The following is a 23,736-nucleotide window of genomic DNA, read 5'->3' as shown; positions in this document are numbered from 1 at the left end:
TTTCATTTCGTTCATTTTGTTTATTTTGTTCATTTTCCTATATATATATTATATTTACATTTTGCTCCCTGATTTAAATTAATATAAAAACTTTCATTCCCATTTGCTATTCTTAATTTATTTAATTTTTTTTTTTGTGTTGTGTATATATGAATTAATTGCATATATTTTTTTACCATATTAAATAACATAATATACGCATATTTTTTTACTATAAAACTTTGAAAATAAGAAAAATTCAAATAAAAAACCAAATAAAAATAAACGAAAATATTCTAACTTTTATTTTCCTTAAATTTGTAAAAACAAAAAAAATATTGTACATAATATATACAAGCCCTCATGGATAGCTAAATATGCTAAACACTGACAAAAAAAAAAAAGTTTAAATTATAAATAAAAATTATCCAAATGAAATTAAATTTATATTTCTATACTTGCGTTTTTTTTATTATCTTAAGTATATAACCTTTTTTAATAAATATATAAAATAATATTCCTTCATAATTCATTATATTTATATTTATTTTGTTATTTTATTGCTAAATATTTTTCCTTTAAAAAAAAAATTTCTTTAAATTTTTTTTTCCACATTTATTTTATTTAAATAAAATATAACTAATGAAATAAACATTTCCAATTTATTAATAGTTACATAATTTAATCAAAAAACGCTCAATACATTATATCCATATTTTATAATGGCCACAAAATAACCTATTGAAAAAGGAATATTAATTTTTAACTATCCCCAGATTTATCCAATCTGAATTTTCAAAATCTTTTGTTTCGTCACATTGCAAACAAAGCCAAGCCAAGCAGACCAAACCATAGCGAACTAAATAAATGAAGAAACTTTTGCAGCTTTCTAAAATTGCTATCCTTGGAAAAAAATGACGGAATTTTTAAGGTAATTTTTATCGGCTATAACGGGGGTTCCCACTTGCCTCCACTTGCCTCCACTTGCCTCCACTTGCCTCCATTTGCCTCCATTTGCCTCCATTTGCCTCCATTTTTTTCTTTTATTTTTTTCGTTTATTTTTTCTCCATTTTTTTCTCCATTTTTTTCTCTCTTCTCACTTGGCAGAAATATCCCAAAGCCGAAAAAAAAAACGTATGATATAGACGAAAATGAGGTATCACCAAAACAAATAAACACAAAAGATGAAACAAAAAAACAATGCTATCAATATCTTAAAAGACAGTATCTTAGAATCTCATGCAATTCTGATTTTCAAGATGGGGGTGCATATCCTGAAATTCATATAAACCAATATCCAAATAATATGGGGTTAAATGGAAAAAAAAAAAATAATATAGTATTCAAATATATTGATGAAAATAATAATGTTAAATATGATAATTTAATTAATGAGAGTGTACATATTTACAATAATAATATAGATATGATCGAAACTAATGAATCTATAAAAAAACTTCGAAAAAAAAAAATATTATCACAAGCAGAAGATAGAGAAGAAAAATATAATGATGCTATTTATAAACCTAGTGAAAAAGAAGAAATGGAAATTATTGAAAATACAAAAAAAAATATAGAAAATATCATAAATGAAAAAATTAATAAAAATAGTATAAATAATAAAAAAGAAGATAAATATTATAGATATATACCACAAAATAAATTAAATAATAATTTAGAAGAACGAATTATAAAAGTAGTAGAAAAATCTACAGACCCATTAGATGTATCCAAATTTAAAAATAAAAAACTTCCTAACATTAAAAATTCACCAAATTATCCAATACTTAGATCACCCACACGAAAATTAACAAAAGAAGAAGAAAAAGAATGGCAATTACCTCCATGTGTATCAAATTGGAAAAATAATAAAGGTTATAATATTGCTTTAGATAAAAGAATCCAAAGTGATTATAAAAAATTAAATAATGTTGAAATAAATGAAAAATTTGCACATCTAAGTGAATATTTATATGTTGCTGAAAAAAAAGCAAGAGAAGAAATAAAAATGCGTAATAATATAATTAAACAAAAAAAATTAAAGGAAAAAGAACAAAAAGAAGATATGCTTAGAAATCTAGCTATTCAAGCTAGAAGAGAAAAAGGAAATGCTCAAAGTTCTATTATAAATGATAGAAAACGAGAATTAGAAAGAGAATATAAAATTGAAAAAAATCTTAAAAAAATTAAAAATTATCAAAATAGACATATAGAAGAACAAATAGCTTTAAACAAAGTTAATGTTAATAAAAATACTAATATACATGATATTAGTTTATTTAACATAAATAATGATAATAATAATAATTCAAATTTAAATGAAAATGAAGAATACCAAATATATGATACATCATTATTTGATAATAAAACTAGTGCTAATATATATCAATTCTCAAAAGATAGACTAAATAAAACACTCCAAAAAATTGAAACATCTAAAAATACAGAACCCGTCAAATTTGTTAAAGATACTCTTGACCCTTTTGGTTTAGACAGCTTATTATCACAAGCTAAAAAAAAATAACTGTCAAAATAGAGAAGTTATGTAAAATTGTTATCACATTTCCCTTCGTTTTTATCAAAACGGCTCTGCATCTACAATTCTGCATCTACAATTTCTGCATCTACAATTTCTGCATCTACAATTTCTGCATCTACAATTTCTGCATCTACAATTTCTACATCTACAATTTCTGCATCTACAATTTCTACTTCGTTGCCTTTCCAAAAGCATAACACATAGTGTACTTAGTGGGAAGCTCCATTCTGAAAAGTATTATTTACACATTTTCCGTTTTCAAATATTTATAATTTTTTTTTTTTTTTTTTAGAAAATTTCGTTATGTATATGTTTTTTCAAAATATTTGAATACATATAAAATTTGCATTATTCTAATTGTTTTACTTTTTTTACATTTTTTACTTTTTTTACTTTTTTAAATATCTTAACATTATTAGATTCATATAATTTCAAATTTATCAAACAAATGTTTAAGTACATATAAACATAATTCTTATTTATAAAAAAAAAAATTTTATTTTATCCACAAAATATAATGTGTACATCTATGCAAATTTAAATATATTTTTTTCCAGATATATTATGTCTACATAGATGCAAATGGTTTATATATTTTATTATACCCACATGGTAAGTATAATACAATTGTGATATCTTCAAAATGTGTAATAATAAATGGGGAACTAAAAAAATTGCACATGCTGAAAATGTAAAAAAAAATCAAAAAATCAAAAAATCAAAACAAATTAGTTATATATAAAATGACCATGGCAATTTCATACATGTTGGGATATGCAATCTTATATATAAAACAATGATAAAGGTATATACCCACTTAGTAAACCGCATTTAAACAATAATATAAATAAATAAATAAATCTTTTATATTGATACGCAACAAATGCTTTGTATGTATGTGTATTCATATATCTTACAAGTATCAAAAGTAATCAAATTATCATGTAAAAATAGATAAAAATAGGTAAAATAGGTAAAAATAGATAAAATAGGTAAAAATATATCAAAACATATCAAAACATATCAAAATTGTTAAGCTTGTTAAAATCCAAAATACCCTGATAAACTCAAATTGTTACTATCCATATTTTTAAACGTTTTTAAAAAATTTGATATAACAGAAAAAGTGTCCATTTCTTCTGATATCTCATCAAATATATCATCAAATTGAGTATTAGGGTTTTTATTATTATTTATCCAAAATTCATTTGTATTTTTTTTATCATCATAATCACTATTATCAGAAAAAGAAGAGGAAGAGGAAGAAGAGGAATATAACCAAAAATTTGTATGGGTATATATATGCTCATATGGTGTATTTTTTAAAAAATTACTATTTATTCCTTCTATTATGTTTTTATTTAAATTTATTTTATTTCTTAAATTACTAATTTTCAAAACTGTTTTTTTTAAATTTGTTGGTAAACTTATACTTCTATATTTTACTCTTTCTTTTTGTCTTTTCTCTTTTTTTTTTTTTTTTTTCATCATTTTTTTTTCAAAATAATTGTAATTTCGATCTGCTATTTTTTTACCCCACTTTTCAGGTTTTATTAACCCTTTATTTTTTGCCCCATTTTTCGCCCCATTTTTCTCCCCATTTTTCGCTCCATTTTTCGCTCCATTTTTCGCCCCATTTTTCACACACTCATTTGATGTTTCATTCACATTTTTATCAAATCTTGTTATTTTATCACTTTTTAATGTCTCTGATTGGAAATATTCATATGCCGATCTTCCATTTTGGCTATTTTTTTTATCATCACACACACACACGTTTTTACCTTGCCCATTCAGGCTACTAGCGAAATTAACACCAAAAATACCTGAACTGTTCAGGAAAAATGAAATATATCTACAAAGTGAAAAAATATTAAACTCAACCCCGTTAATGTATAAAATCACATTTTCTACTGAATTAAGGATATTTGAAATTTCGCATTTTTTTTTTTTTAAATTAATATTAGTCAAATATAATAACGATTGAAAATAACAAATCATATTTAAATAAATAGAATATACTTTTTTAAATAAATAAATGCTCATATTTATATATTCAAGATATAGCCACATATATGTATCACTTCTTCCCATATCATAAAGTTTTTTAATATTTTTATCATTAGTACCTTCAAGTAATATTCTAAATAATTTTCTTATAGGAAAATTATTTTTTATAAAATATGTATTATATGTATCATATATTTCTGGATTTATATTTGTTTTAAAATCTTTGAGAAAATTATCCATATTTGTTTCATTTTTTTTGTTTTTACATATTTTTTTTTTTTTTTTATATTTTGTATCAGAGTATGAAATGTACATTTTATTTTCTTTATCACTTACGTCCATTTTATTTTCTTTATCATCTACATCCATTTTATTTTCTTTCCGATTTGTTTCACTAAAAAATGAATTTTCCATTTCATGGCTGTCTTGTAATAAGCATCCCTCAAATGTTGCACTTTTATCGCCTAAATTACTACAAATATTAACATTATTCATTTCAATAGTTTTATTCATATTTTTATTAACGATTTCATCAAAAAACTTATTATCCATATTTTCCAAAATGAGGTTGCTTTCACTATTACATTTGTTTATAGAAATGTGTTTCATATTTGTTTGTTTTATTTTTTTATTATTTTTTATTTTTTCAAGTTTTTTTTTCGACCTTTTTGTTTTCTTTAAAAATTTATATCTTGTTTTTTCACAAAAATTTATGTTAAATATAAAATTCAATAAACTTATGACATCACAATAACACACATATATATTATACAAGTTTGATATTATTTCATTTTTTTTTTTTATGTTGATTTCAAAAATATTTTTTTTATTTAAATTTATATATTCTTCTATTTTATTAACACGTTCATAATTATTATTGAAAATTATAAAATTATTTATTTTGAACAAATCATCTCCATATTTCAGATCTTCTAACTTATTTGAATCCTCGGTTCTATTGCTATTTGAACTCTTATCATTGTATTTTTTTTTTTTTTTATTTATCAAATTCTTAAAAAAAAAGCTATTACCACTCTTGCTTTTGTTACTCTCGCCCCGTTTACTCTCTTTGCCACTTTTTATTTCGTCCCGTTTACTCTCTTTGCCACTTTTTATTTCGCCCCGTTTACTCTCTTTGCCACTTTTTATTTCGCCCCGTTTACTCTCTTTGCCACTTTTTATTTCGTCCCGTTTACTCTCTTTGCCACTTTTTATTTCCGACCTTCCTTTCCACACCTCTTGTGCACCATTTTCTAAAAAATTCACATCATTCTTATCTGCCAAATTGTCTGTATCACATTCATATGTTTCTCTTTTCTTTACTCTACTTGAATGTTTATTACTCAACAAATCAGTTTCCCTTTTTACACTAGCACTTCTATAACTTTCTACAAAACTGTAGTCATCAAAAATGGGTTCTACATCTATATTACTATTTTTATAAATGTCTAGAGATGCCCATGACTCAAAACGCTTCTTGGCTACCTCTAATGCATCAACATTTTCTTTTTTTAAATTGTTATTTAATAAGAAATAAGAAATTATATTATTCCTATCCTTATTATATATAGAACTAAAATTGAATCCATTATAATCATTATCAATTTTTTTTAATTCAAAATTATGAACTGAATCATAAAAAGAAATATTTGATTTTTCAAAAATTTCTTTTTCCTCTTTAAATAATAAAAATACACATTTATAAAAAATAATTGCATACAAATAAATATACATAAATATATAATAATCATTCATATCTTCTTTATTTATATTTATATAATTATAATAATTATATTGATTAATTTTTAATATTTTATTATTTCCATTTTTTATTTCATTTATTATATAAATAAAATTTATATATATATCTCTATATTTTAAAAAATTAAAAATACATTTAACATTATCAAAATTAACTTGATTTTTATTATTATAACAATTTTCTAAATTAGAAAATAAAATATATTTTTTTATTTCTCTTTTTACAAATTCAATTAAAAACATATTTTTTAATATATCTATCATATTTAATATTTTGGGTTTTAAATATCGTCTATGATCTTTTATTATATTTTCGTTACAAAAACATTCCTTAAAAAAAAATAAAATAACATGACTAATTAGTTGAGGAAAAAAAGCTATAAATTTGTTTGCATCTAAATAATTATCACTTTTTATATATTCAAAAATTTCGTCAATTTTATCATCTAAATTATAATCTTCATTTATATTTTCTACAATTTTTTTTATATTAAGTTTTATCAAGATATTAGACAAATATATTTTGTTAAATTTCTCGGAAAAATATCCATTTATTATGTTAATTAAAATTATACAAAACTTATAAAAACATAAAATATTATAATTATGTTTATAAAAATTTAAACTTATTTCTTCATATGTTTTAATAAATAAATTTATGTTTGCTAAATTGGTCTTTAGCGAATTTGACAAATTATTTTCAAGTCGGTCTTGAATATGCGCAACCATTTTGTTTCCATCTCTATCGCTATCATTATCATGCTTATCATTTTTTGACACTTTTCCAGATTTGCCGCTTTTACTTTTCGAAAAATTGTAAAACGGGGAAAAGTATTGCTTCACGAAATTGCGAAAATCATAAATATGTTCATTCATAATTTTAAGCAAATTTTGAATTAAAAATGTGTACTCTTTTTGTATCCATATATTATTAACAAATTTATTAATCAGATTTTTTATTGAAACAAATAAAAATATAATATGATTATATTTATATAAATTTGGGCTTATTACACTATTATTTTTATTTTCAATACCTATATATTCAGATGCAAATGGTGAAATTTTTATTGATCTCTCACTTTTTGTATTAGGGCATCCAAAATCTTTTCTTTTTGTACTAAATAAACCATCTACACATTTTTTATTTCGAAAATTTGCAAAAATATTATTTGAAATATACATAGGAATATTACATGATGCTATTATAGCATCTTTTAAATCTTTATCATCATAAAATTTATTAATATTTAATCTTTTATAATAAGGTAATATTTGTGTTATTCCAACAAATATATTACCTATTCTGTTATTTAAATAATTATAACTATCTTTATATATATATTTATTCAATTCTATACTTAAGATTTTTTCTAATTTTTTATAGCACCCATTTATATGCGCATTTTTAATTATATTTTCTGCTAAGAATAAACATTTATATATATTTAAACCAATTCCTAAACAACATGCACAAATGCTTCCAGCTGATGAGCCTCCTATATTCGTATTTATATTTATTATATTTTTTTCAATAAGTAAACTACTAACTCCTAAATGATATGGTATTAATAATCCAGCTGGTGAAAATGCTATTCCTAAATTTTTTTTTTTTTTTTCTTTACCATCTTTTGTTATATTACATTTTTTTCTGCTAAATATTTTTGGCAATCCCCTTTTTATATAATATGTGTATAGACTCACTTTGCCTCCCCCATCTTCCGCCTCTTCCTTTACATCGTTCCCATTTATTTTCAATTTTTTTTCCATTTTTTCCCCCATTTTTTCCCCCATTTTTTTCCCCACTTTTTCCCCCACTTTTTCCCCCATTTTTTCCCCCATTTTTTCCCCCATTTTTTTTCCCAATTTTTTCCCCATTTTGGTAACCCCCCGTTTTCCACACACCCTATACTTATTCAATACTATTTGGCCATTTTGAATCTTTAACGTTTGACTGCCACAATTTTTACGATGCTTCTTTTCCATTTGACTGCCACAATTTTTACGATGCTTCTTTTCCATTTTATCAAGGAATATATTTTCATCATTTATGTAATATAATTTTCCTTTTGCAAATTTGTTTAAATATATATTTTTTTTTTTTGTATCATCATTTTCAAGCTTATTTGTTAGAACATGATCATACGGTATTTCGTCATTTCCCATTTTTGAATTGCTAAAATAAATAGGAAACATTAAATTATCAAAATGATTCATGTAATTTCTAATACATATATATTCATTTTCTGTAGATATATAATTTCTAGACTTTTTTATTATTTTATAAATATAATTTTGAATTAACATATTGTTTCTATCCTGTTCATTTTCATTTTTTTTATTTCCCCCCTTTTCCACTAAGCAATTATTTATTAATCCATTTTGTGTATTTAAAAAAAAATTATAAAATGAAATAAAATTTGCTATTTCTATTTTTGATTTTTTGATTTTCCCATTTACAAAATTTATTATATATTTATTATTATTATTTATAATATCTTCAATAGTTTTCACATTTTTTAATTCTAATTTTTCATTATCTTCGATTTGTATATCCACATTTTTGTCTTCTTTTCCATAACTAAAAATATATTTTGAAATGTCACCAAATTTGAATAAATTTTTAAAATGATTATCATCAGTATATATATTTATAATATTACGTTCAAAATTAATTTGAGACTTATTTTTTTTTTTCTTTTTTTTTTTATATTTTTCTAACTCTTTATTATTATGTATTTCCTTATCATCATTTTCTACTCTAGAATTTTCCCTTACGTTTGAATTTTCCCTTACGTTTGAATTTTCCTTTACGTTTGAATTTCCCATTCTCTTTTTTTGTCACCTTTTTAAAATATATTTATCTTATTTATAAATATTTTCTTTATTTTTATCCTTTTCATATCTATACCTCATTGTATTAAAAATATTGCTTTTTTTTTTTTTTTTTTTTTCATTTTTTTTTTTTTTTTTTTTTTAATTATAAACATATTAACTTTATATCTCACCAATCGTATGTCAATTCTATCGGATCGGAAATAAAAAATATGTGTAAATGGGAACGGAAAACGAAGCAAGCAAATTACAATTATTATTTTTAATATTTTATATTTTATATTTTACTATTTTATATTTTCAATATTTTCAATATTTTACTATTTTATATTTTCACATGTGCTAATGAAAATAATCCCCAATTTGGAAATTCGTCATATAGAACATTATCATCCGTATATGGATCCATTGCAAAAAAATAAACACTTTAACAATTTAACCAATTTAACCGATTTAACCAATTTAACAATTTAACCAATTTAACAATTTAACCAATTTAACAATTTAACCAATTTAATCATGTTGAATATATAAATGGTTCCCAAAACGTGTTTATTACATAGGCACACATTTTTCCATTTTTTCCAAACCAGTTATTGCAAATTCATTGTTTATTTATAATAATAATAAAAATAATAGTAAAAATAGTAATAGTAATAAAAGCAATCGAGTCAGATCTATACAAACAGATCATTTATTTATCCTAAATAAATATTCTATATATTTTGATAATTATCCTTAAATTATAAAATAAAAATTTTTAATATCTAGTACACCATTTTATAACTCTGTGTATATATTTTAACATGCTCACATATAAAAAATGTTAATTTGGTTATTAAAAATGTAAAGCAAGTGTGTAAGATGAAGTGGGTAAAATGAAGTGGGTAAAATAAGTGTGTAAGATGAAGTGGCTAAAATAAGTGGGTAAAATGAAGTGGCTAAAATGAACATTGCATGCCGCAATTTCCCACTTAACTGAGGAAAAAATACAAATATTCTTGTATCTTTTAACCAATTTAAAAAAAAAAAAAAAAAAAAAATTATTTAAAATATAAATTTGTATATATATAATTCAGTCCTTTATATTATTTAGGGTTTCTCAAAATCAAAATAACTGAATCACCTCGTAAAAATAGTATACTAATATATCTATCTTTATTTATTTTTTTTTTTTTTTTTTTATCTTTAATTATTTCAACCCATATTTCTCGAACTTCGGTTAAGAGTAAATTGCAATGTCTATCAAACGCCTTAACCTGCAATAAAAAATAAAAAAAATAAAAAAACAAAAAAAATAAAAAAAAACAAAAAAAAATATAAAAAAATAAGCAAAACAAAGCAATAATGTATATCATTATATCATGTATATCATCCATGCTATATACATGGTAGACTGTTGCTCCTCTTTCATTACCCGCCCTAAAAGTTTTCTGTTATTTCTACAATTTATTAAAACTTGTGCATTATCTTTAACGCATTCGGAAAGTAAACCCAACGGCCCATTTTCGGGATTATCTCTATTTTCTTCATTTGCTGTTTCACTTTTCATATTTTACACTAAATAAATAAAAATGAAAATGAAAATGAATACATAAATAAGCATGCATAAATAAACATGTATAAATGTGATAATGTATAAACACAGAATGGTCGTGCTTATTTGTAAACCGGTTAGACAGTAGCAATTAGTTATTCGCAAAGTTATAGCCACAAAAGATACTACACTTTTATGTACATTATTATGTAAATTATTATGCCCATTTTTATGTCCATTATTATGCCCATTTTTATGTCCATTATTATGCCCATTATTATGTAAATTATTTTTGTCACATTTCATGATCTTACCCCAATATCCCACTTTTCATAAAAAGTTTTGTTTCTATTTGTAAACTGGATGATGCAAAAAATGTTGCAATCGATAGTACAAAAAAGTATTGCAATGAATTTATATTTATTCCTTTTTATTTTTTTTATTATTTTTATTTTTTTATTTTTTTTTCAAAAACATGGATTTTATCACATATATATAATATGAATAAATTATGTATCTTCCTATTACTATATTTGCATGACCAATTTATTATAATTTTTATTTTTGGTCAAAATTGTATTAAAAAATAATTCTTTTACAAAATATAAAACAATGTTTCGCAATTTTTCAACATTTTTTTCTTAATTTTTCTTAATTTTTCTTAATTTTTCATAATTTTTCCACAACAAATGAATGCATACTTATCACAGCATCTCCCCGTTCCGCCCATAGGCTGCCAAAAAAAAAAAAAAAAAATAATAAAAAAAAATAAAAAAAAAAATAAAAAAAAATAAAAAAAAATAAAAAAAAATAAAAAAAAATAATAAAAAATATACGCTAAATATACGCTAAATACATGCTAAATTATTGTAAAATTAAAAACATGTTAAACAAGAAGGAAAGCAGATATAACGCGACAAACCCAACACCATGAAGCATCACAACATTAATGACGTCTTGAAAAATTTTGATAAAAAATTAAATAAAAATTATAAAATACTAAAAGAAGGCGAGATCCAAAATATGCAAAATGAATATGAAGAAAAGTTAAAGGAAAAAATCGAAATAAAAAATAAATTAATAAACAAAAAAGAGAAACCAAAACAAACCGGAACAAACCCTGATGAAGAAGAGAACGAAACAGGTCATGATGGCGAACCAAACGAAACAGGCCATGATGGCGAACCAAACGAAACAGGCCATGATGGCGAACCAAACGAAACAGGAAATGATGCCGAACAAAACGAAATCACCTCTTTTGAGCAACTGAATATTTGTGAAGAAGTTTTGCAAAGTATTAAAGAACTAGGATGGGAAAAACCAACTCTAATTCAACAAAAGGTTTTACCAATTGTATTTCAAAAAAGAGATATTATAGGATTAAGTGAAACGGGAAGTGGTAAAACTGCTTGTTTTATAATACCTATATTACAAGAGTTAAAAATTAAAAAACAAAGTTTTTTTGCTTTAATTATATCACCAACTAGAGAATTATGTATTCAGATAGCACAAAATGCACAAGCATTAGGTTCAAATCTATTAATAAATATATGTACAATTTTTGGAGGTGTAGATATTGTTACACAATCTTTAAATCTAGCTAAAAAACCTAATATTATTATAGGAACGCCGGGAAGAATACTTGATCATTTAAATAATACAAAAGGTTTTAATTTAAAAAATTTGAAATATTTAATTTTTGATGAAGCTGATAAATTATTATCTCTTGATTTTGAATCATCAATAAATAAACTTTTATTAATTTTACCAAAAAATAGAATCACATTTTTATTTTCTGCAACTATGACTAAAAGTGTATCCAAATTAAAAAAAGCATCTCTTAAAAATCCAATTCAAATTCAAGTATCAAATAAATATAGCACAGTTAAAACGTTAATAGAGACTTATATTTTTTTACCACTAAAATATAAATACACATATTTATGTAGCTTATGTTTTTATTTCACAAATAAAAATATAATCATTTTTTCAAATACTTGTGCAACTGCTCAAAAATTAAATTTTTTTTGTAGAAATTTAGGGCTGAAATCTATTTGTTTACATGGAAAATTAACACAAAATCAAAGATTAAGTAGTTTGAATCTTTTTAAAACAAATAAATATAATATTTTGATATCAACACAAGTTGGGGCAAGAGGTTTAGATTTAAAAAATATAAAAATTGTTATTAATTTTGATTTATGTTCATGTAAAGAATATATACATCGAGTTGGTAGAACTGCTCGAGCTGGTAAAACTGGAAAGTCAATAACCTTTGTAACTCAATATGATGTTGAAACTTTTTTAACAATCGAAAAACAATTAAATAAAAAAATTGATAAATTTACTGATATAGATGAACATGATGTTTTAATGTATCATAACCAAACCCTTGAAGCTTTACGATTATCTGAATTAGAGATGAAAGAGAATCAAGACCTCTACAAAAAAAATAAGTTCAAAAAGAAAAGCGCAAAAAAATAAACAATAATATTCATTTATATATTTACAGACCCATTCCAAGGAATTCCTTTTATATTTCTACATTTTTTTGTTTCAAATTTTGATTTTTTTTTTTTTTACACTTTTATTTATCATCTTAATTTGTTTTAACTAAACCTATCTCTTTAAAACATGATATACAATTTGGTCAAAATATGCATATCCTATTTAAAAAACTATTTTTAAAATTAATCAACTTTTAAATCAAATTCGATTTTTTTACCTTTATCTTATTCTTTCCATACATACATATATGTATATGTGTGCATTACATATTTTCGATCAAACCGCAAAAAATATTAAAAATTGTTAAATCGTCAACTATTATTTTGTGTCATAAATTTTGAAGCTTTGCAAAATTGGAAAATAAAACCTACTTCTCAGTTCATACATATATATATATTTTATTATTTTTTTACTTTTATTTTTTACTTTTATTTTTTACTTTTATTTTGCAAATAGCTACATATCACAAAATTGTAATAAACCAAATTTATGTATCATATCTGAAATAACTTCATATTCACATTTTACAAATTTAATAGCCCTCAAAATAATATCAACACAACCATATGCAAAAGAAATATACAAAACATTTTGTACTTTTTTTTTTCTTAACTATTAATAAATTTGTGATAAAAAATGACCACAATATAAGTCGAACTAATCTCGATAGAGTATCTATCCCTAGAAATAAAAAAAAATACAAATTACTCAATTTATATAATGATAGAAAAAAAAATATATTAACAAATATAAAAAGAAACTCTTTTCTAGATATACAAAATAAAAATGACATTGATTATATATATGGCTTGAATTCTGTATATTCGGTCCTTAAAAAAAATGAAAGAAAAATCGACAAAGCTATAGTAAGTTTATTCAAATATATCAACTTTAATTTATGCACATGTACATAAATTATAATGGAAACATCGTCTCTACATTTTTCCATTCCTCCTTTACATTCGCTCTTTTATTCTGATCAAAATAGATTAACAAAAATGCCAAAAGGAATAAGAAGATCCACAAAGAGGCCTATGATTATATCTTAAACACAATAAAAGAGAAAAATATACAAATTGTTTATAAAACAAAAAATGAAATGGATGAACTAGTAGGGGGATTTCCTCACAATGACATTATAATTGAAGCTACTTATAGATATATGAAAAATTATAGACATTTTATAAATAATAAAAAAACAACAAATAATAATAACAATAATAATAATAATATATTTATTTGCCTACATAATGTTTATGACAATATGAATGTTGGAAATATTTGTAGGTCTATTTTATTTTTTGGGGGTGACTCAATATTTTTAAAACGGAAAAAAAAAAAAGGCGAACATAAAAATTATATAAAAATAGATACACCTATTTTACATTCAAGTGTTGGCGCCTCAGAATATTTGAATTTTTTTCATGTAAATAATATGGTTAGAAAAAAAAAACTTAACATAAATCTTCCTGCATTATGCATAAAAATATTCACTCTTTTACCATATACATTTTTTTTTAATTTATTATTATTTTTTTTTCTTAGGAAAACTTTATCTCATCTTTAAAAGAAAAGGGATTTACCATACTATCTACAAGTAATACATTAATGAATAAACCTATATATACAAAAATTTCCGCATTCTATTTTTTATGAAATCGTTTTAAATCATATTATGTATGTATATATATTATATGCACACTGACTTGCATTATTGCATGAACAAACATATTATAACCAAAAATGCCTGACCTGTTCAGGAAAATGTGCGAATTTACATTATTTTGGCTTTTTTCGCTTCGTTTTTTTTTTTTTCATCTCTCTCCCCTGAACACTATCGAAGGCTCCCCAAAGAATAACACACGAATGACAAATTTTGTAGAACTTAAAAATATGAAAATAAATAAAAATGAAAAAGTGATGATAATACTGGGTAATGAAAGCAAAGGACTAAGTGAGGACATTATAAAAAACTCAGATATTTGCATTTATATAAATAATTTATATGATGAAAAAAATATTCAACCCAATTTAAAAAATATAAATGATAATTTAATTGTTAATAGTCTTAATGTAAACAATGTATGTTCTATTATTCTACACCATTTCCAGTCCAACATATTATGAACACATTTACCAAATTATAAATGTTTCAATTCAAAAACTATGAACAAATATTCACAATCTTGGAATTGTTAATCATATATACATGCATATATATATGCATATATACATATATGCTACATATTTATTGGCTTGAACATTTCTATCGACACAAATATCCACTCGATTTAGTAACCCTTAACTTGGAACAAAGTTTTATGAACAAGTAATAAAAAATGCTTCACACACAATGTTGCTATATATGAACAGCCTGACCAGTGCATAAATAAATACATACATATATATTTATTTATTTATTCATTTATTTATTCATTCATTTATTCATTCATTTATTTACTTGCTTACACAAAAATGGCAATTTTCCCACTTTCATTCCATTTAAAAATTATATTTTACAAATAAAATAGTAAGAACAGTACATTAAACTGTCTATATTTTTTTGTTACTTATTTTATATTATTATTTTTTTATCCATATTTAAGGCATATCAATATATGCATAATATTATTGTTAAAATATATGTAATAAAAAAACATTATTACTAAAATGTTCACATTTATCCATTATATTTTTCATATTTGTGTATATATATGCCTAACATAAATGTTTACAATTTTGTCAAAAAAAAAAAACAACCTATATTCATTAATGCATTTTTTAATAAATTTTATAAAAACAGCGTCCTTAATTATATAAATTATTTAAATGGAAAATTAACCTTCGATTTTTTTTATACTTAAGAATATTCACATTCATATATTTATGCTAATTTCAAATATATCATTTTTTTTCAATATATTATGCACATATATATATATTAATACCGGATTGTACAATATGATCTTAGGAAATTTATTTCATAGAGTATTATACATTTATATAAAATATATAAGCATATTATTGTGATTATTTTGTGATTATTTTTGATTATTTTGTGATTATTTTGTGATTATTTTTGATTATTTTGTGATTATTTTGTGATTATTTTGTGATTATTATTGTGATTATTTTGTGATTATTTTTTCATTATTATTGTATATACTATTAAAGAATACCTACAGTTCATATCATTTTAATACCAATTTCATTTTTTTCTCTTTCATTTTATATTTCCCTATTTTTATCAAAATTGTACAAAAACAAAGCAATACATGCAAGCACATAAAAATAAGAATTGTAAGAATAATATACATATTAATAATATATATATTTAAAATCATAATAAAAAAAAAAAAAAAATTATATATATAGAAAAATAATGAGCTTATTTTCCCCAAAAAAATATACATATATTTTATTGCACTATTTTTTTTTATCAGTGTACGGATAATTAAAATTCATTCTACTTTTTATTTTATTGTATGTTATGTATATATCTATTTAATTGTATATTTAAAAAATAATTGTAGAAAATATATAGAAAAAAAAATAAATAATAAAATGAACTAACAAACCAATAATCGATATATAATATCCATGTAAATTAATTATTATTCATTAAATTTGTTCATTATGATTTTTGTTTTTTTTGATACGGACTGCCCTTTTTTCCAATAACTTTAATATAAATACTGGGCAAAGGATACAGAAAAAAAAAAAAAAAAAAAAAAAAAAAAAAAAAAAATATAAAATTGTATAGTATAAATTTGTATGGTATAACCTATTTTAAGATACTTTATTTGTTTACTACATTCCAAAATTTATAAAAAATAATAAATTTCCGCTAAATAGGGAAACACAAAACTGTTACAAAAACCTAGAGACCATACTTTTTTATTTTTTTCATAAGAATTCTTAAAAAACTAAAGCTTCAAAAATAAAATAAAAAAGAGTTGTAATTTTGTATCATAATAAATAAAAAGTGTTATAACAAAATAGCGGGAAAAAAAGAAAAACATTCAAATATACACACAGGATGTCAGCAGATAAAAAACAAAATACAAATATATGCGAAAATGAAAATAAAAAAACAAATATAGATATATCAGAAAATATACAACTAGATGGTAATAATATCGATCATGTCAAATGTGATAATAATGAAAATGATAATCATTCGGAAAATACCAAAATAACAAAAACCAATAAAGAAAATAATGTTAAAAATGAAATAAATACAAATAAACTAACTAAAACAGACGAATCTAATAATAAAAATTATATCCATAAAAAAAATAACCAAACTAAGGCGAAGGGGATTAATAATATTTGCCAAAATAAAAATAAAAATAAAAATAAAAAAACTGGTGAAGATATCAATACCACCATCGAAATTGCAAATGATGACTCTCCTAATATTTCCATGAAAAATTCAATGTGTGCAAAAAAAAAAATTGTACTTTTAAAAAGAAACGAAATTAAATACAACAAATATTACCAAGGAGATATAATAAATAATAACAATAATGATAGCAATAATAATGATAATGATAATGATAATAATAATAATAATAATGAGTATGAAAATGGTACCAATTTGAATAGACGTAATAACAATAAAAATAATTCAAATAAATATAATTTAAATGGTAAAAATACAAAAGGAGAAAAAACACTAGAACAAAGAGAACAAGAATATAATAAAATTAGAGCTAGAATTTTTTCGAATTTTAACAAAAACACAAAAAATAATTTAACATCTTCTACTCTTCCAAATATTATGCCACACACAATTAAAAATGACAACATATATATGATTCCACCTTGCAATGTTCCAATAAATAATTCACTAACAAATTTACATATTGATCCATATTTTTGTATAAACAATTATTATAATACATATAATAATATGCTTAACCCTCAATATATAAATAATAATAATAATAATAATATTCCAGTCTTTAATATTAACCCTATTGTTAATTTACCACCTTCTCAATTTTATTCTAATAATGATACAACTATTAATATGTTCAATAATTCTAAAAATAAAAATAACAACGACATTATTAATTGTAATCCTATAAATAACGTTAATTCAATTTATCCTAACTATCCATGCAATATACAAGGATATCCTCCTTTTTTGAAATTTAATAATTCCCAAATTCCTCATAAAAAAATCACAAATACTAATAAATATAATCCAAATTACAAACCTCCTAACCACATTACTAACTTTAATAATATGAACAGTCAGAAAAATAACAAAAAAAATATATTAACAAGCAAGGTAAAAAATGATAATAATATGACTCCACTAACCAAAAGTGCTACAAATAAAGAAAAAATTATGGACGTTAATAATATTCATGATGTTACAAAAAATATTTGTAGAAATATAAATGAAAACATAAATAATCAAACCTCTCCCAATATCATCAATTATAATAATCAATCTATAAAAGAAAAAAATATTAATTATGAACAGGGTCATGTTCCTATAAATCTTCCCTTTAATAAATCAAATATAAATATTTATAATAAAAATTCAAATAAGCTAAAATTGAGTAATAGTAAAAAATTTTATACTAGCCAAAATAACAATCTGGATAAAAAGCCAAAGGGACCAAAAAAAAAAACATCATCCAATATCAATATAACTGGAAAGAATTTGCAAAATAATACAATTTCTTATGACACATCAAATATTTCAAAACAGCCAAATGAAAATGAAACAACAAATAATAACATTGAATGTCTGGATATAAAAAATGAAATAAATATTTATCATGAAGATGGACAAACCCAATTATTATCAGCATCATCTCAAAAAAAATCGAAAAAAAAAACAGAAAAAAAAACGGAAAATAAATCAGAAAAAAAAACGGAAAAAAAAACGGAAAATAAATCAGAAAATAAGGCAGAAAAATCAGAAAAATCAGAAAAATCAGAAAAATCAGAAAAAAAAAATGCCAACATAAATTTGGACCCTGAAGTAACCAATTTTAATGATACAAAAATACAAAATAGCGAAATAGATGAACAAAATATTAACACAAATACAACCCCAAAGAAAAAAAAAAAGAAAAAAAAAAAAAAACTAAATAAAAACCCAATAAATGGACCAATAAATAGACCAATAAATGGACCAATAAATGGATCAATAAATGGACCAATAAATGGACCAATAAATGGACCAATAAATGGACCAATAAATGATAATAATAATTCTACACTAAACCCTCAACCCTCTATTATGATTCCTAACACAATGCAAACAAAGTTTAATACCCCTAATAAAATGTTTTACCCATTAATAGTTAGCAATCCACATATGAATGCACATTCTAATTATAATTTTATAAATAATATCTCAACATTTCAAGAATATTATCCTAATAATTTAATAAATAATATAGAATATTGTAGAGATATATCATTATATGAAAAGAGATATGATCGAAACGATAATGTAATGCTTAACCCTAAACGTTATGACATTGATTTTCCTTCTCTTCATTAATTGTGTATATATATATATATTTATTTATTTATTTTACTTTATTTTTATAATTAACATCTCTAATATTGTTATATTGCATATGCAACTTTATATTTTTTTTGTATCAATAATATAACTATTTGAAGAAAAAAAAAAAAAAAAATTTTGTTTTATTTTTACTATTTCACAAGGATATCATTTTCTTTGAATTAAACTATCCATTTTTTTATGTACCATTTAAATATTTCACTATTTAAAAAAATAGAATAAAATAGAACCGAATAGGATATAACAGAACATAACCGAATAGAATATAACAGAACAAAACCGAATAGAATAAAACCATTTAAAATTCTAAGTGTTATATCATTTCGGAATGCAAACTAAATTATTTATTGTCTACAAACAATAGTATGGGTTTAAATAAAAGCTTTCTTTCTCAAAATAATAAAAATACAAAAATAACAAAAGGGAAATACCGCTTATTAGCAGTAATGTTGAAAATTGGAGATAAATATCTGCACAAGGTTTAAAAATAAAAATATATAATTTTTTAAATTATCTTTCTCATCATATAAAAAATGTAGTGTACATGTTTTATGAAAATAATCTTATTTTTAAATTATGCAATTATTATTATTTCTATTCCTTATTACATGCCATCCAAAACGAAGTGACCATATTCTTCACAGCAATGGTCACAATCGATCCTCCAAAAAAAACTAAAAACGTGGAAAATGTGGAAAAATGTGGAAAAATGTGGAAAAAAAACTAAAAACGTGAAAAAATGCGGAAAATGTGGAAAAAAAGAAAGGCATGTTTCGATTTATTTTCCCTACCAATACTTGAGTACAAAAAAAAAAACATGTTTGGTGGCGCAGCATCATACTTTATGAATATATCACTGAAAAGGATAAGAAATATAGCAAACTCGATGAATATTGTCCCACCTTTTCCCACTTTTTGTCTTTATTTATTTATTTATTTATTTATTTATTTATTTATTTTTTATTTATTTATTTTTTTTTTTTTTTTTTTTTTCCAGCCTACTCAATTGAGTGAAAAGACGCCCACAAACTCGATCTCAGCAAACCGCCAAGTCCCAATCCATAATTTAAAAGTCCAAGAGTAAAAAAAACAAAAGGACAAATCATAGTAAATATTAAAAAACAATCTTTTCCATTTAATATAAAAAATAACAAACATAAAAAAAATTGTGGAATATCTTCAAAAAATTTATTTATTATAAAATATGTTTTTTGAAATTTTTCAAAAAATTCAAGAATTAATATATTATTAGAATCTATATTTTTAATTGTTTGAAAAACTTTATATAGACTAAATAAATTATCATAATTATTTGGAACAATATTTATTATAAAAATTGTTCGAAAATAAAATGTAAAAAAAGATGTTATATATAAAAATAATAACCACAAAAAAATAATTTTGTAAGCATTCCCCTTATTATTCAAATTTTCAATATTTTCAACATTTTCAATATTTTCCTTGTTTGAAAATATATATATTTCATTCAAAACTTTTATTAATAAACATGTGTTATTAATTATGTCTACAAATCTTTTTATACAATATAAATTTAGTTTTAATTGTAATTTCCTTAATTTATTTTTACCTTTTATCATTTCAATTATATACTGAAATATATTTCCTATATTTTCCCTATAATCATTAATAATGATATTTTTTTCATTTTTCCCACTTTTTTCATTTTTTTCACTTTTTTCATTTTCCCCACTTTTAAATTCATTCACATTCTCATCCAATCCCAGTATATCAAAACTAGCCATTTTACTATTAAATATATACTTCTTAATCTTGTGTTTTTTTAATGTTTATTTTTTTTCTTCATCATTTTTATCAACAAATTCTTGTATCCATATCACGCTAAAAATTTAATAGTATATTTATATTGTCTAATTTAAGTTTATTTAAAACGCTTAATTATTTTGTCATATAATAATACTAAAAAAATACAAAAAATGTACAAAATGTGCAAAAAATATTCAAAATGTACAAAAAATATTCAAAGCATTTTTTTTATTTGTCCCTTATTTAATAATAACAGACAATTTTGCAACGAATTTGGAAATTCAAGATATATTTATATATCCACGCAAAATAAGCAATATAACAAAAATACACAAATTTTTTTTTAACTATTTTCACTCTCTTAATTCATACAATTTATATATATTGCACACATAAATTTTATTATATATTTAAGCTAATTATTATTATTACACATTTTTTTATTTTTAAGTAATTTATTATGTGTGCATAAAATTATTGCAAATACTTAAACAATCTTACAATCTTCACACAGTCTACTATACCTGAATGGAAACCTGTACATTTAATGTGAATGAAAATATGTACACGTTAATGCGAATGTTAATGAAAATATGTACACGTTAATGCGAATGTTAATGAAAATATGTACACGTTAATGCGAATGTTAATGAAAATATGTACATGTTAATGAAAATATGTACATGTTAATGAAAACATGTACATGTTAATGCGAATGCGAATGAAAACATGTACATGTTAATGCGAATGCGAATGGATAGACTGTCGAGCGCGACCAATACTATTTCAACTATATTAAATTTAATATAACTTTCATAATTAGCAAATATTCTACCTTCCTTTAACTCGCCATGAAATTAATTCATATAAGCATAAAAGCTTATCACACATGAAAAAAGAAAATAAGACATTTTATCAATTATATAAGTTTTTTTTTAATTTGTATGTACAACTAACTGTTTGGCTTGTCTGGCAAAAATGTCAGAGAAATTTCAGAGAAATGAAAAAAAGTGGGAAAAAAAGTGAAAAAAAAAGTGAAAAAAAAAGTGAAAAAAAAAGTGAAAAAAAAAGTGAAAAAAAAAGTGAAAAAAAAAGTGGGAAAAAAAGTGAAAAAAAAAGTGGGAAAAAAAGTGAAAAAAATAAATCTCGGCACGTTAAAGAAAGGTCATATTTTTCAGCCAATATAACGAAACATATTACATCATAATTTCTTTTCCAAAACCTTCAACTTATGCTTGATTCAGTAATGAATGTACTGAAGATGCAAAACTCATAAGTTGTATATATTTAGTAGCACCGTTATGTAAACGAAAATCGTGTCGAGATAATTCCATTAATATTTGATATTTAATAGAATCATTAATATCTTGACACATAACAAAATATTCATTTAATGATTTAAAAATATAAGATACATCAAAACCATCTTCAATTATATCTTGAACTGTTTTTTCTAAAATTTTAAAATCTTTCATTTTACAAGAATCTACTATTTTTAATATAACATCATTATCAGGTAATCCAGATACATCTAAAACAGAATCTACAGTAATCTTAGAATCAATACATGAACATAATTGTAAAACAGAAACTGCTCTTCTTAAATCTCCTTGAGTTGTTTCAATTATTTTACTTAATGCATTATCTGAAATATCTATATTCTCATTTTTACATATATATAATAATTTCTCTTTTTTTATATTTATTGGTATCCCTTGGAATCTATAACATGAACATCTACTATAAATAGGATCTGATATTTTATGAATATAATTACATATTAATATAAATCTTGTTACATTTGAATAAATTTCTATTATTCGTCTTAAAGCTGATTGAGCATCTTCTGTCATCATATCTGCTTCATCTAATACAACTAATTTCCATGGTGGCAATGGTTCATTATTTTCACTATTTATTTTATTTTTACTTATGCTTATTCTTGTATATGCTTTTATTTTTTCACGAACAACATTAATACCACGATCATCAGATGCATTTAATTCTAAAACACGTTCACTAATATTCTCTTTTCCAAAAAGCTCATGAGCTAATGCATTTATTGCCGATGTTTTTCCTGTACCCGGAGGTCCATGGAATATTAAATGTGGCATATTTTTCGTTTTTATAACTTCCTTTAACATTGATATTGCATTTGTTTGATGAACAATATCATCTAATTTTTTTGGTCTATATTTTTCTACCCATGGTAAATTACTCAT

General features: G+C 22.4%; 8 protein-coding genes across 8 annotated transcripts; 4 read left to right on the top strand and 4 right to left on the bottom strand.

The window, feature by feature from the left end:
- Positions 1-893: 893 nt before the first annotated feature.
- On the top strand, positions 894-2,504 carry PY17X_0315900 (chromapatatin-binding protein; the record flags this gene model as incomplete). The annotated part of the gene is made up of 2 exons (XM_719990.1): positions 894-910; positions 1,088-2,504. 2 exons carry the CDS (start codon positions 894-896, stop codon positions 2,502-2,504), a joined length of 1,434 nt encoding a protein of 477 aa, XP_725083.1.
- Positions 2,505-3,560: 1,056 nt separating this feature from the next.
- On the bottom strand, positions 3,561-9,119 carry PY17X_0315800 (patatin; the record flags this gene model as incomplete). Its single annotated transcript, XM_719991.1, has 1 exon — positions 3,561-9,119. The coding sequence occupies one exon, from the start codon at positions 9,117-9,119 to the stop codon at positions 3,561-3,563; it is 5,559 nt and encodes a 1,852-aa protein (XP_725084.1).
- A 1,094-nt stretch (positions 9,120-10,213) lies between these two features.
- PY17X_0315700 (small nuclear ribonucleoprotein) lies at positions 10,214-10,677 on the bottom strand (the record flags this gene model as incomplete). The annotated part of the gene is made up of 2 exons (XM_723881.2): positions 10,214-10,384; positions 10,543-10,677. 2 exons carry the CDS (start codon positions 10,675-10,677, stop codon positions 10,214-10,216), a joined length of 306 nt encoding a protein of 101 aa, XP_728974.1.
- Positions 10,678-11,592: 915 nt separating this feature from the next.
- On the top strand, positions 11,593-13,146 carry PY17X_0315600 (ATP-dependent RNA helicase DDX47, putative; the record flags this gene model as incomplete). Its single annotated transcript, XM_723880.3, has 1 exon — positions 11,593-13,146. One exon carries the CDS (start codon positions 11,593-11,595, stop codon positions 13,144-13,146), a length of 1,554 nt encoding a protein of 517 aa, XP_728973.3.
- Positions 13,147-13,736: 590 nt separating this feature from the next.
- PY17X_0315500 (rRNA methyltransferase, putative) lies at positions 13,737-15,297 on the top strand (the record flags this gene model as incomplete). Its single annotated transcript, XM_723879.2, has 4 exons — positions 13,737-14,036; positions 14,159-14,608; positions 14,716-14,767; positions 15,014-15,297. The coding sequence occupies 4 exons, from the start codon at positions 13,737-13,739 to the stop codon at positions 15,295-15,297; spliced, it is 1,086 nt and encodes a 361-aa protein (XP_728972.2).
- A 1,912-nt stretch (positions 15,298-17,209) lies between these two features.
- PY17X_0315400 (SUZ domain-containing protein, putative) lies at positions 17,210-19,702 on the top strand (the record flags this gene model as incomplete). The annotated part of the gene is made up of 1 exon (XM_718904.2): positions 17,210-19,702. One exon carries the CDS (start codon positions 17,210-17,212, stop codon positions 19,700-19,702), a length of 2,493 nt encoding a protein of 830 aa, XP_723997.2.
- Positions 19,703-20,080: 378 nt separating this feature from the next.
- On the bottom strand, positions 20,081-21,492 carry PY17X_0315300 (conserved protein, unknown function; the record flags this gene model as incomplete). Its single annotated transcript, XM_022955001.1, has 4 exons — positions 20,081-20,199; positions 20,338-20,403; positions 20,521-20,585; positions 20,732-21,492. The coding sequence occupies 4 exons, from the start codon at positions 21,490-21,492 to the stop codon at positions 20,081-20,083; spliced, it is 1,011 nt and encodes a 336-aa protein (XP_022811490.1).
- Positions 21,493-22,743: 1,251 nt separating this feature from the next.
- PY17X_0315200 (replication factor C subunit 2, putative) lies at positions 22,744-23,736 on the bottom strand (the record flags this gene model as incomplete). The annotated part of the gene is made up of 1 exon (XM_718907.1): positions 22,744-23,736. One exon carries the CDS (start codon positions 23,734-23,736, stop codon positions 22,744-22,746), a length of 993 nt encoding a protein of 330 aa, XP_724000.1.

The sequence above is a fragment of the Plasmodium yoelii genome (assembly GCF_900002385.2).
Source record: "Plasmodium yoelii strain 17X genome assembly, chromosome: 3".
Classification (NCBI taxonomy): domain Eukaryota; phylum Apicomplexa; class Aconoidasida; order Haemosporida; family Plasmodiidae; genus Plasmodium; species Plasmodium yoelii.
The sequence above is the reverse complement of the archived record's forward strand: the minus strand, read 5'-3'. Positions and strand labels throughout refer to the sequence as shown.